Raw genomic sequence first — 15,727 nt, forward strand, 5'->3', positions numbered from 1 at the left:
TTATTGTTAGCGGGTATGTCTACTGTATTCGTTGTATGCTTTTGTTGCTCTTGTTGCTGAAGTAGGTGTGAGTGATGGTCAACTTGATTTTGGTGTACATGTTGTTGCTGTTGTTCCGATGTGGTGTTTCGATCGATTTCATTTATCACATTATTTTTATATTTTGAAAATCGCGTAGATTCAGACCTATTGTTTGCACTTATTGATGCAGATTTGTTGCTTTGCCGACTATTTACTGTTGAATTATTTTCATCAATTATTGCAATAAGTCCTGGAGGAGATACACCCAAGTCACTGATGACCTCCATTGAATTTGTTACTATATTTGAGGAGGGTTGTGTATTTGGGGAGCTAATTACATTATCCATATGTGCTAAAGTAGTATAGTGACTATTTTCTATGGCAATAGCTGCATAAATGTTTTTAACCAATAAAATATTTTTATTTTAACGAAGTTCAATTAATTATATACTAATTATTATATTTAAATAAGGAAATATTTATCTACAATTTGTGCATGTGAATGTAAGAGATGATCCCTTGGTTAGCGAAACGAAGAAAACCGTGGAAGGATGTTGTATTTCTTCTTAACATATTTTACATACGGAATGTTGAAGAAAACTATCGAAAAATCTTTCAGTTATAAGAAGCTAAATATAAATAATAAATAACATATAACAAATAACATATAAATCAGTTTTCATCTTTCTACAAGATGACTAAATTGTTATTTGGATGAATTTAATTTAGGACGGCATTTCAGCTGTTCTTATATGTTATTTTAGAAAATTTGAGGTTTTTATAGGTAACGTTTTTTGGGTAAAAATTTTTTTGATAATCTGTATCATAATAAATATAAACAATGACCTATTCTCCTCAAATGATTTATTTCGTTTCTTGTGACAAGGAATCACTCCTCAGATTTAAGTCATAATAATAAAGAACAGTCGGTATATATTACCTATGTCACATTATATAAGTGTACAAATGTTTTCAAGTTCGTTAGTCTTAACGCCTACTATAATGTAACATAAATTTGTGAATTGGTTTTTTTTATATATTTTCTTAAATTATTATAAGAACCTTACAATAGTCATTGTTGGTACATGGTTTTTGAGCTTTTCTTAAGGGAGATTGTGCTTTCAATTTTCAATTTTCAATTTTCACTGTGCTATTAACTCTTACCTGTATAAAAAGGTGACGAATTCTGGTCATGGGAATTTGGATTAAGTTTCAGATCTTGCATGTTAATGGGCACCAAAGGGGTAAGGGTAGCACTGCCTATTTGCATTTATATTCAACAATGAGAACATGCCAAAAAAACCGAAAAAAAATAAAAAAAAAACAAATAAAATGTTAGAATTTCAAAAAGGGAATCAATGATGGATGTGAATTATATTTGAACTTTATAAACGCATTTAACAACACTTTCACACAGCCTTTTTGTATTTACCTAGTGGTGCTCCAATTGGTGGCGTATATAATGAACCTTGACTTTGTGATATTGTTGTTATACTATCGTACAATATTGAGTCAGTTGTATTTCCCGTTGCTGGAGTAGAAAATCCGTTATGAGTATCATAATAAGATGTGGCGCTGTTTGCTGTTAAGTTTCCTAACTCCGACAAGAGTTTATGCTCATCCTTAATGCACCATTTACCTGACCATATCTGCAATAAAATATTAGTGAAAAGCATTAATTATAATTTGAAATTCTCTATTTACTCTAAGAGTAATGAGATATAAAATAACTTGTATAAAATATTAAAAGACATATATTTTCTATATTAACTACTTGAAGTACTTAAGAAGTTAAGTAAACTACGTAAGACGCATGGGTTTGGCCAGACCTTTTTTGAATTTTTACAAAAGTTATATACATTTGTTATTTAACTAGAGATTTTAAATTTCTGGTACCATACTACAAAATCGTTGAAAAATAAAGACGATAAAGCCTACGGAAGGATAATTATATAAATGTGTTGATGTATATATTAAATTTATATTCATATAATTCGTGAAGCCGCGAAGGTGAATTAGACATTTTTAGATGAAGAAAAGATGAAGATATCTAACTATTTTCTACTTATGATCAAAATAAACCATATAAAATATTCGACAGTGAAGACGGCAATTAGAATGCACCTAAAATAGAACTATAAAGCGATGAAGGTGGTTTTTATGATTAAGGTGATACGAGTAGTATGAATGAATTAAATGCTGGTGTTTTCAACAATAACATAGAAAAATACTGCATTCAGCAATTATGTCTTAGAATTGATTCCGTACAATGACGCCATTTATTCAGTTTGATATTAAACAAATACATCCCTTCCGTATGCAAGGAGGTAAAACAGGGAAAATTATATACAGGTCGAGAAAAAGGGGATATACTACATCAAGTAAATTAAAGTGAAAACGTTATGTTACAACTCGCAAAAATGTGTACTAACAACGGCTGTACTATTACTGCAGACAACTTCTTCACAACATTGGAAGGAGCCAAACGATTGTCTAAAATTGGTCTAGCATTTGTTGAAACTATTCACTCTAATAAAAAATGTATCCTAGATGAAATGAGAGAGTATCCTTGACGCCCAATTCTTTCAACCAAATTTGGATGTCACAAAGACTTGATTTCTCTTTTAGCTACGTGCAAAAAAAAAATAAGTGTATAAACTTACTTTACACACTGCACTACACCAAAATTTGTATAGAAACAACAATGAAACCTGAAACAATTTTATATTATAGCGCTAATAAAGCAGGCTTTAATTGTATGCATCAAATGATTTCTTATATTAATTTCAATTGCGCAATTTAGTTTAAAAAATCTATCGATATATTTCAGATTAATTATTTAAGTCAGATTACCATCTATGAATTCTGTAACGGGATAAACAATCTATAGATAAAAACTTAATATTTGATTAACTTAGTGAAAGTAAGGCGCCAGTATGGGATGGTAAAAACAAATATCATCCCATACGTGATATGACGCAAAAGTATAAGGATGCTAAACAAGTACTTAACAATTGCTGGAAACAGACTGTATTACACACTATATTAAACAAACAAGTTGGGGCCTCAGACAAACATAAACTGTTTTTGATGATATTCATATGAATACGAATGAAGTATATTTGATCAAGTCAACTCTAATTAATCCAGACCAAGTGTGAGGAGAAAAACATATTCCTGAATGCGGAAAAATTGTTGTTCTATTATCAAAAGAACTTTTCGCCTACCTATGAGCAGGTCAAGTTATATGCTTCGCATGAAAATTGGTCTACTAACGATTTATGATTATGATTATGATTACGTATTGCAAATGCATTTTGATTGCATTAGGCGCATCTTCAAACTGTCTGAAAAATAAATACAATTTAAAAATGTGCAGTATCTTTTAGATTAAGAAGCCTAATTTTTAAAAAAAATCAATAGAAGTAACAGGCAAGCTGGAGCTTTCTACAGATGAAAATATTTAAAATTATTGAAGAAAAACATACTATGTTATGTTCATAGAGAAAGCACGAATCAGTCTAACGAGAGATGGATATAGCAGGTTAAGCTATAATATAGGCGAAAACAATTACTTTCAGAACCAGTATGGAATTGACAGGAAGGGCATCATTTAATATTTAAAATAAGAAGAGGGGTCCTGAAACTTTGATATATTCTTTATGTACACTGTACACTATCTTAAATATTTTTTTTAATATGAAACGAGATGTGGTGGTTTTATAGAAGAATATCGTCAACTACAAACAGCAAAGAAGGAATTATTTTAAGATAGAATATACAATATATTAGTAATGTTATCATTTCACATTACGATATAAAAATATTTTTGTTAAAATATTGAGTCCGAACGTGAATGTATTAATGTATTTATTTATTTACTTTTAGTAATATTTATTATATATAAAAAAAATTATAAATAAAAATAATAGTTTCTATAAATATATATAAAAGTAATTCACTACTGTTCAAAAGAACCTCTTTATAAATAAAATATAAATACTCAATTTATTAAAATGGCTAATATGACTTTCACATTGTCCTTGGGTTTAAAAAGAAGTTACGAACCCTATTTTAACGGACCATATTATCTTATATATACTATATTTTTTCGAAAAATCTTGTTAATTTTATTTATTACTTTTTAAATTAGATATGCTAAATAGTTGTATTAAATTTTGTTATTGAAACGAAAAAAGTATACCAAAAAAATTTAAACTATAAGCGACTTTAATATTTTTAAAGAGTTAAAAAATTTGTAGATTTAAAGTGACGTCGCTTATAATTATACTCGATAAGCAAGCAAAGACAGTTTTTTGATAGAAAATAAATAGAATTTTTTTTAAATTTGGGCAAAAAAAAAAATATTTATTCAAAATAATTCATTTTCACTAAATTTGAGGATTGTCCTTCAATACACCAGTTCAACACTTTTGCATAGCTTATACATCCGCACAACGCTTTCCTTTTGCGTGTTTTTCTGAAAAGATGAAAATATTAAGGTGTCAAATCAAACCCCAATAACTGAAATCTCTATAAATTCCTATTTATAAAAAGTCGTCTTTACATTCGAATGTATCTTATAGACCTTATGATGTGCATCTTCAATAAATGGCATTTATTCTTGTAAACAAGCTTCTTAATATTAATTAATATCATTTTGCAATTTAGGTGTGAACACTTCACTTTTATGAAGAAAGCTTCGTAAAACACTTTTATACGATATATGGATTATTTTAACAAAAATAAAAACATTTTATAAATATGTTTAACGTTTTAAGCATATAAAGTTACGTACTATTCTTATAAAAAAAAAATATAATACTGATAAAAAATTTAAAAAATATATTATATATATCTTGTCAACTAAAGAATTTATGTTAAAAAATTGTATTTATCGAAACTCACATTTGAATAGATCTGATCACCGTTATATATAAGTCTTTGGCGTTTGATGTCGTCTTCGGAGTGCATGTTAATATCACGGTTTTCGTCTGAAATTAATAAATAATATTTATATTTGGAAGGTTTAATAAAAATTAATAACATAGTGGTGTGAAAGTGGTGGCACATTTAATTATTAAATTAAGCTATCTAACAACAATAGAAGGGTATATACGCCCTGTCATATGTCAATTCAACATATTATTTCGGGTAGAAATAAATATTTGAGTTATTTTAAAATGCTTTTAAGAGACACGTGCTACCGACATTCCAAAATAAAGTTGCAGTAGAGGCGTTCATTTAATTATTGTAAGATATGTTAACAAAATTATCAATAAGTCGACATTTATAAATCAAATTATGCTTAATTGTAATTATGACTAAGTAAAGCATTTAATATTACTTATTAATTCAAGTTTTTAAAAGAGGTAAGCTAAGATATATGTTAACTATTCTATCAGATTTAGACCAACATCACTTCACTTTGAAAATTTTCTATTATTCTATTACTCCCCTATGCAACATATTTCCTTTCCAACACATTTCCCACAAGACTACTTGAAAATTGGCGTCTAATTTACATATTTCAGAATCTGTTTTACTTCGGATTGAAGTGTTATTATAATATCAAGTTAATTTGTGGTATTTTGACTCGCAACAACCACAAGCACTTACAAACTGAAATAAGTAAGCCACAATCAACCGAAGATAACAGAGCACGTTTGAAGTTGCGCACGAAGACGTGGAAGACGGAGTTTGGGCGAATCCTTGAAAATAGCTTAATTAACTGATTTGCTTTCGAAAATGTAAATATCATGTAATAAAGAATGCAAAATTTTACTTTAATTTTAATAAAAAATATGTACCACCATATACATCCAGCAAACCACCAACCACATGCCATCAGCAATAAAAATTGATGTAATTGTTTTAATGTTAATGCTTTTTGTCAATCTTGCATGTGCTTACAGCTTAACTTGGAATTTCATATTTCCTTTAATCTTATCGTTAAGTGTTTGGTTACAATAGCAAAATGCGCTGAATGAAAATACCGTAAAGGCGGTAACAATCAAAATACACTTACGCCTAGATATGGATCTATGTGCCTGATACAGACAATGATTGTGATTCTGCTTGAACTTGTTACGTTATTACTTTGCTACATTCACAACAGAGATGTGTCGACCCACTCACCCATATACTACAGTACTTCAGTACTACAGTACAACAGTACAGAATGCTACAGAATGCTACAGTATGCGCACAACAACACCACCAATTGCAAGCAATAAAGCAAAACATCTGTTGTTTTGATAAAAACATCAAAATCGCTTTGGTTAAAGGAGTAAGCAAAAAGTGAGCTCAAATATGAATATAAATGCACACAGAAGAGTATAATTTCCAAAGTGGCGAAGTGGGTGTATTTTGTGTGCATTGGCCTGTTAGTCTCCAAGGACTTGTCTACATAATCACATTAGATAAAAAAGAAACAAATTTCGGCAGGATAACTACTACCAACTACCAACACAGCAACGACTGCAGCAACAGGAGCAGAAAAGACAATGGGGAGAGAAAAAGGCAAGTAATTCAGGCGCAAGTGGCAAAAAGGCAATTTTAATGATTTTTATGATTTTTGTGCACTGATGAGGGTTAGTAATGAAAATTTTGTGGCACAATTGTATGCGAATATATGTCCATATTTATTTTCGATACTACTATACGAGCGATACTACATCGAGACACGGCCGAATCTTGTGTCAAGTTTTTTTTCTTTCATTTTCATTTGAAAAAAGGTACTTTAAATTTAATATGCGAATGTGCTATTAAAACTGCAAATAACTATATATCAATACCAAATTTGAAATCGAGGAGGGAGAATACTATTGGATGTCCTAAATAATGAAAGTTATTGAGTCCCATTTTTGTGCGTGGAAAAAAAATCACTACATAGATGAAAATGTGTCTATAAAAGAAAATGTTTTTAAAATTCATTAATTTTTTATCACATTTTTTAGAAAAGATAAATATAATGCTATATTATGCTATAATATAACAATAACATATATTTAAAAAACCTCTACTCATTTCCACACATTTTTAGGTCCAGCGAACGCATAATCGAACTTTTAAGAACAGCTTTTTTGTCGTCATAAGAAGCGTGACTTTCGGCGAAATTATTAACTTTAATAAATAGAATTGGAAAAATGAACAATAATATAGGTATAATATTGTTCAGCGATTCGTAGTAATATTTGCATAGTTTCTCTATAAAGTGGCACCCAAAAAAGGTGCTTTACATATAGTAAAAATATGCATAACAAATGTTTATGCATCAAGAATAGAGTTGAAATAAAAATAATCAACCTCAAAAATTAACTTTCAATTCGTTAACTTTGTGTTCCCAAATAAAGTTGTAATTATCAATCTCGGTCTTATTGCAAAGTACAGCAAGTGCTTTGGTTAATGTCACTAATTAAATAAAAACTGACATAAAACTTGGAACTGGATCATTGAACGTTTATGCAGTCTCGGCTATATGTGGAAAAACACGATTAGCCATCACTTCTAATTTGACAGGCATGGGTGTTCTTAAGCCTGGAACTTGCATTCCAACCAACTTATATACGGACTGTAAACTAATGAAAAAGAAATTCAAATATCTCCTAAGACCACTGATGATGAGTACTAGAGTGTGTTACACACCATGATCCGGTGGAGGAGAGAAAAATGTTGTGTATGAATTTTATACACTAGCAACATTATTTATGAAGTTTGACAGTTGTCATTTTAACTGAGTAGTGTTTGTTAATAGTTTATTATTATGAAGTAGAAATGTAGAAAATATTATTCTTATCTGTAACTTGAATAAATAAAGTTGAAATATGATCAGACAGTTTCAATAACTTAACTAAATTTTTGTTCTTATCTTTTCCTTTCTATTCGATCCCTTCTAACTTTTTAAAATAGATTTTTTGTCGTCATAAGAAACGTGGCTTTCGGCAAAAATCACTTAAACTAAAAATAAATTTGTGATATATTAATAACTATATTTTTTTTATATTTTTGCTTACTACAACTATTACTACAACTATTACAACTCTTTTGCCCATAAAATGTTATCATTTATTCAAATATATTCTTGGCTGTAGACAGGTAGCGAGGCAAGAAACTCAAGGAATAATTTTAATAAACCTGACAATTGTGTATTCTTCGTGTAATATATAAGCTTGTTGACTTACCGTGGTGATCATCAGAATGTTTTCTTTTAACATTACTGCCATTGAGCTCTGTTGCGCCGTGGTGATGTTGTATACCTAAAATTCCATTAATACTGTAGCCAGTTGATCGATGTTCCATGCTGCTATTATTATTATCATTGACGCTGTTGGGCGTCGCTGATCCGTTCAATAAACTCTGATTATGTTGTTGTAGATGAACTGTGGTAGTTCCAGTGGTTGGTGCATTTGTTGGCGGTGCATGCGCTATAACAGAAGTAGTATTGTTGTTTTGGTGCTGTTGTTGATTTCCATCACTTCCATTATTTTCCGAATTCTCCGATATATTGTTACCAGATACACCATTAATGCTGCTATTATTAGAATTCCCTCCATTTCCATTGGTTTGTTGCGTTTGCTGGTGATGAACGTGCTTTGCTTTCTCAGCAGCTTTATTACGTACAATCCTAGCAATAACATTAAATTAAAAACATTATTTTTAAATGTGCCAATGCAATTAAATTTAATTTTGCAAATGTACAAAATTCGTAATAGTAAATTTAAAAAATATTTTAAATAATTATTTATTAAAGTGAAGTGCAGTAAAGTTAATTTTCCGTTAGGAAAAATACTGAAATAGTGATTTTAATAATAAGTAATTAGAACTTCATGGCCCAATAAGAAAGATAAATTGAAAGAAACTTTCTCATAAATAGATGGACTTATATAGTTTATTGTTACAAAATCCGTTTTTTTAATTAAATCATATAATGAACTTATGGTATAATGCAGTATGTCTTGAAAATCTACTCCACCTTCCCTTAAGCTTTTCAATATCATATAATATCGAGACATGATGCGTAACAAATGCACAATAATATTGTTTATCAACTAAAATATTGTATTAAGACTTTAGTATAAAAAAAGAATTTTATTAATATATATTATCACAGTTATTATTTTTGCTGCTCACTTAATATTATATCTGGTTTTCCTGGTCTAATAGAGAATTAGTAAGATTACAGTTATCTGTATACATGTTTAAATAAGTGGTGGTTGTTTATAATAATATGAAAGAAAACGTGTGCCCTTAGCTCTTCATATCGCTATGAGATTCATATAAATATATGTAGCATAGAAATGTTAAGGTCGATAAAGCGATTAAAACTTTTTGCCAATATAGAGTATTTTAAAGGGGGACTAAATCAGCTGGAATGGAATTAAATAAATCCAAAATATAATTTTCAAAGGATAATGTTCATTAGTGTACACTCAATTGAGACATATGTTAACTTACTTTCAAACATTTCAATTGATATAAAACATGTAAGTGCAAAGTAAGTGGAAGTTGAGTGCCATAAGTACCACTTTATTTAACATCCCAAGAGACAATCACTTTCATTAATAGTATTCCATATGCCATTGCTAACTAAAAGGACTACAGAGAGCTTTCAAAAAGTGTTCGTTTTTATTTGCATTGGTATTGAGATTTTTGTTAACAGAAACACAAAATGACTTTTTCCTGTTTTATGGAAGTGTGCACAAGTTAATGTTTATGGTTGTTGGAATATGAGGCTCAGGAAAATGCCGTTACATCATTTGAATAAAGAGTGATCACAACTTTGTTTCGAGATTGTAGGGTATCTTAGCTCTCTATATTATATATTATTGCAAATATTATGCAAATTGGCCACATACATCTTTGATGCCAAGTATCTATTAAACAATTACAAAGCATATTTTATACACATAAACTATTCGTAGTCCGTAGTTCGAGGAGCTTAGATATAAAAAAATCAAAGTAAGAACCATGACGAAGACCAATTTATTATTTTAAGAAATTTATCAATATAAAGTGGAAAAAACAAGAAATATTTTTAACTCCTTTATCAAATTTGTATTAATCCGAGTAATAGTAGATGCAAATATTACAGCCAACAAAATTAATTAAATGCCTAATGTGGTACAAAGTATGCGGAAAATATATATTTTTTTTGAATTTATTTACAAACATAAAAGACCATGTTAAATAGAAAGTCATGGCCACATCAAATTTGATACCGTTGTTTTCAATGTAAATCAAAAAAATAGAAAATGCGAGAAAGACAAATTTTGATTTGAATTTGGTCCCGGTGACAAGGCTTTTTGTGCTCCATTATATTAGTCAAAACAGTATTGCTCAGTCATATAAATCAAAATTTGCGTAAATTAGAAGGTAATTAATACAATTTTAATACATTTTGGAGAAAAAACGCTAGAAAACAACACAGCCAAGCTTATATACATATAGCATATAGATCCTATATGCTTATCTATATAGATAGGTATTGATAACTATTATTATAAAACTCTAGAGTTATAACTTCTACGAGTTTTTTTCTGCTAGAAATATTTGGTGCCAAATTGTAAATAAGCATATATATATTTCATTTTAACCAACCAAAAAGTAAAAAAATAGTAGTAAAAGTACAAAATTGGCAACACTGATATAACTTTATGTACAACGCGTCTTTTGATGACGGCTCGAAGGAGCTCAAGATTGCCGTGACCATTCGTCATATGACTGTCAGTTTAACATGGCTCTAACGGAATTAAATTTAATAACACTTCAACAAATTTCTAAACCGAGTGAGCAGTTTTTATATAATTAGATATTATATCATTAAAAAAAATAAATATATTGGTGTATTTCCTGTTCATGTTAGTTAGGAATGAGGTTATGTGGTTTTTAATTTAAAGTTCGGTTCTTATCTTTTAATTTTGATGTGCTTCTTCCAGTGCAATTTAAATTCGGAGGTAATACCACGGTTTTACACTATATATGACTTGTTCGTATAATATTATTATAGGTTTATAATTAATTTTTTTATTTGCAAAGTTTACGTGTACTGATATAATTCAATCAATCTCGTTTAAATATATTCCAAGTTTATAGAGAATTGGAAAAGTGATTATGATTCCTGAACCATAAAAATTTTTGAATACGTTCCAGTCTGTCATATGAGTGAAAAATATAAGTTAATGTATTCAAGATTTTGTTATTAAGTCAAAAGTGGAAGCTTTTTTGTCTTTTAGTTAATTAATCTCTACAGTATTTAAGAAATTGTGATCGTCTCATTAGGTAATAAGATGCTGGTCAGATAGACAACGTTTGCTTTGTCCTTTTCTCTTCTTGCTCAAGTATTGTTGTCAGTTTTGGTTCGTAGAATATGGCAAGTTGATCCTTTGAGCTATTTGGGTCTCATCCAAAGAGAGTAGTATGTCTTCCTGTAAACATAGATTCGCACCCGGTGTCAATAGTCGCGAACCCCAATAGGTGTGCTTGATGTCAAACTCTCTACCCATTAATTTGTGTTTATGCATATTGATTACATAACATGACCTAGGTAATTGTCATGGTATGAAAAATATTAGTACCAATGCTATCTTTTTCGTAATGTTCTGCTTCTTTTATATGAATATTGCAGTTTCTCTCTCTCTCTTCTCTCGAATAATTACTAGGATGTATTGCATGGTATATGATAAAGTTTAATATGACTTTAATTTTTAAATATACTATAATATGTTTATTTTTCCAAATTTAAAAATATTTCGAATTTTTACTGGTATTTTAAGAGCTCAGTTAAATTCCATGTCATAACTCTAAGAGTTTTTATCATCGACGTGTTTTAAATTCTTGTTCGAGATTGTTAATGCATCCAGTAACTTAGAACAATCTGGGGGTGGCTAATAACATACTAATACTAATAGTATTGTGATAAATATTATAGAACCCTTGCCGATGGGAAACTTGCATAATGACTTTGACCACAATTACAACTTGGTTCTGGCTTTCCGTAAATTGGATTAGTGCATATGATTGTTTTGTGTTTTATTCCGCATTTGATGTTTCATGTGTGGCCAAAGAATTAGAAGCTTTTGCATTAAGAAATAATCTTGGAGTCTCATAATGCGTCTATTACTACTACTGTGTGTAGAATATATTTGATGTTAAATAGTTTTTTTTTTCTTTACCCTAAGATTCTCGATTTTTCCACTTAAGCTTGTTGACTATATTCATTATATTAAGTTCTTATTTTTTGAGATCAGAGTTTATCAAACTTGGACAACATGAATGACGCGGATAACATTTATTTGGCATCTTTACATATCTTTATAGGAGTGCCAAATATATTTAGTATTTTCGTCTATGGATAGGACACTTGGGTATTGCATAATGCCTGATATAGTGACCTGATATACTCAAATTAGCCATATATGCTAAATTATCAAAATGTTCGTCAAACTTTTAGTGTTGAAAAATTTACTTTTTATAGTCTATCGTAATATTGTTCCAAATCACTAATTCAAGAATTACTAAAGAAATACATGTCACATTTCAGAATCAATAATACTGCATAGCTAAAGTATATAAATTGATGTATCTTGCCTATACAGCTAATTTTACTCAGTACTAAAATAATCTCAATCACCAAAACATATACCCTTTATCAAGCAATTTGGCTCAAGTGAAATTTACTAACATCTCACTCTCACAGAGAAGAGACAGATGATTTGAAAAACAAAGCATATTGAGTAGACAAAAATACAACAAAAGCTGAAGTGTTAACAATTTAACTGCATTATGAATTCTAAATCAAAAAATAATTTTGTCAACAAAATCATATATATTATATTGCTCTATCATCACACAGATTTGGACTTATGAAATTGAGCCATAGAGCTCAGTACGTATCTTAATCAACATAACATAAAAAATGCTAAACATTATCTTTAGTTAAGATACCGATGGAAACTCTATAAGAACCTCAACATCCCTAAAACCAATGATGTGATTCGTATGTATATATATTTGTTATATTTATTAAAATTCAATAACCATTCAAGTCAATTACTTGCAGTTTCCTTACACTTTCAATTAAAAGCTTTAAATATTTTTTAAGTTTTTATCTACATCATATAACACATTGTATATACAAACTTAAAAATAATAAAATAAATTTTGAATTTCAAATGAAATAACTAGCTTTGATCTTCCTGGAGACAAGTTTTTTAAATGATTCCAAAACATTCCGATAGCTATTACCTATAGTTAGCTTTATCAGCTACCTATAACTCTAAAACTCTATCTGAATTAGAAAAATGATTCCAAAGTTTTTTTTTTCGATTTTACAGACCGTGACATATTTACAAATCACTAAAATATCATAACACATTAGAGCATGAAAATAAATGTTTTTGATAACCGATAATCATCGATTTAATAACCAAAATTTGTGAATTACATTTAATTTCAAAAATAAAAAAGTAAACTTTTTCGAAAACTTATGCGATTTTGGTTTCAAAAAAAGTTCAGAAAATTATTCCATTTTCATTAAACTCATAACTTGCCTGATAATTGTTGCGTTCGACTTGCTAAACCTAGTCTTTTGAATAAAACGCTTAACACTTTTCAGTAAAATGGCTTAAACTGTGGCTTAAACTGTAGTAATTGCTTAATTCAGAATTTAAAAAATAAAATAAAGCGTGTCATTCTTCTATTTCATTTGATATCTAAAAATAGGATTGATTTATCGGCATTTAACAAGAATATTTGTAAGTGGTATCCCAGCTTAATAACTAAACCAGTATTACACTCAACCTTATTATTTATATGTGATAGTTTAGTTGTTGTTATATAACTATGTTAAGCAATTGGACTAGCCAATATCGACGAGTTAATATTGCTTTAGCTATGATCTAAAAAAAGGAAGGGTATTCGTCACTTTCTGATAGATAAATAATTTTTTTTACAAAAAAAGATCGCAAGGCACCAATTGAGCTCTATTAAAAATAATACAATACAATAATGAAAAAGCCAGAGTTGCCATGTCTTCATATTTCTTGAAGTTTCGGTAAATATATAACATAATCAATTTTTTTTCATATACTTGCATATGAAACATCTATAATATCTATAATTTTTAAAATTTCTTCTCAAAAATGTTGTAGACAAAAGTAAAACAACTCAGTTAGGCAATTGTATAAAAGTACCAGATTATTTGATAAGATAACTTGATTATTTGATAAGATAACTTCTTACACACATATAACAATAAATCATGTTGGCAAATTTCTTGCTCAAGTTATGTTATATGTATTTACTATGATATGGTGATAAGGTATAGTTAACAACTGTCTCAAGTTTGTCTCAAGTTTAACAATATTCTTGATACCAACAAAATTGTAAGCACCTATGGTACACTCAGAAAAATAATTTGGTTGATTTAACCTGATTTTAACTAAATCTCAGGTTAAAATATTCAAATCATACAACACATTCGTTTTCATATCTTCTTCATCACATCAAGTAAAATTTTTCTAATAAAATGACAGGTCTAATAGATTAATACACTCTGATATTTCAATCGCTGTTCTTCTAACGTACTACTTTTATACTATTTCGCGAATTCCTTGGCTACTTTATTAGGTGATATGAAATACCAGTGCTTTGACGATTTTTAACCAGGATATCCTATCTTGGTTAAGTGAAGTACTGTAGCATGACTTAATTTAATATCACTTACTAGTTTAACGTTTATTCCGATGGTAAATTTATAAAGAATCAAATATTAAAATATGGCACCATTTAAACACACACTAAAAACCCGGAAAAAGTGACTTTTTTCTTACATTGGTTAACGTCATACTGTTCACTTCCGTTTCCTAAAATAAGAAAATAATAAATGCGGCAACTTAGTTAACTAGCTAACATAATTTTTATTTTCAGATGGGAAGTATATGCTACTGAAACTATTTTCGTTATTATGGCGAATATAATTGTAGCCAGTGTTTGACACACGACCGCACAATGCTCTTCCTTCCTCTGTAGAGTGAAAAGTTGCTACAAATGTAATTTTCAAATGCAGTACTAGCAAAAGTATCCAAAAATTAAGAGAAAATGACTGCAATAAATCATACAAGGATGCTGTTGCAAGGATGCTGTTTAAGCACAGCACTCAAAATATTATTATACGAGTACATGGCGTTCCTCCCAAATGCTAATCTATGGACTTCGCGCCACAACATCGTTAGGGTGAACTTAAAAGTTAAGTTGTGTACAATCATTATTATTTGACAAAAACGTAAAAAATAACACTTGTTCGTCTGAGCATTCCAGTTCATTGTAAGTTCATTGTAAGTTCATTGTAAGCCAATACCAACGGCAATGTTGTTCGGAATGTAATATGTGGTAAGTGTGTGCGGCAGTTTGGTTTTGCATCCGTGTGGCCATGTGCAGCACGTGCCATCATTCAAAATCAATTCGCTGTGCATTACGTTTCCTATAAGTAACAATCATATCATTTGAGGACATTAAATGCGTATTTAACTGTCATCGAACGTTTTCTGAATGCCACCATGACTAAAGTCGAAGAAAAACTGTATACCTATTTCGACTGTATTAGTTCAGCGGGCATTTGATTACAAAGTGCTCCAAAATTATTTAATTAAGTTCATTAAATTTAAAATACTATATACATATAAATATAATACATATAGCTAAAAGC

At 29.4% G+C, this 15,727-nt stretch overlaps 1 protein-coding gene across 1 annotated transcript in view; it reads right to left on the reverse strand.

Moving 5' to 3' along the window:
- LOC119675191 (GATA zinc finger domain-containing protein 14) overlaps positions 1–15,727 on the reverse strand; it is a gene marked incomplete at its 3' end in the record, with an annotated part of 52,208 nt that continues 36,481 nt past the window's right edge. Inside the window, 4 exon segments of the mRNA XM_038086381.1 lie at positions 1–409; positions 1,186–1,281; positions 1,454–1,670; positions 4,930–5,015. Of these exon segments, the coding sequence (XP_037942309.1) occupies positions 1–409; positions 1,186–1,281; positions 1,454–1,670; positions 4,930–5,015 (808 nt within the window).

The sequence above is a fragment of the Teleopsis dalmanni genome, chromosome 2 (genome assembly GCF_002237135.1).
Source record: "Teleopsis dalmanni isolate 2A chromosome 2, ASM223713v2, whole genome shotgun sequence".
NCBI lineage: Eukaryota > Metazoa > Arthropoda > Insecta > Diptera > Diopsidae > Teleopsis > Teleopsis dalmanni.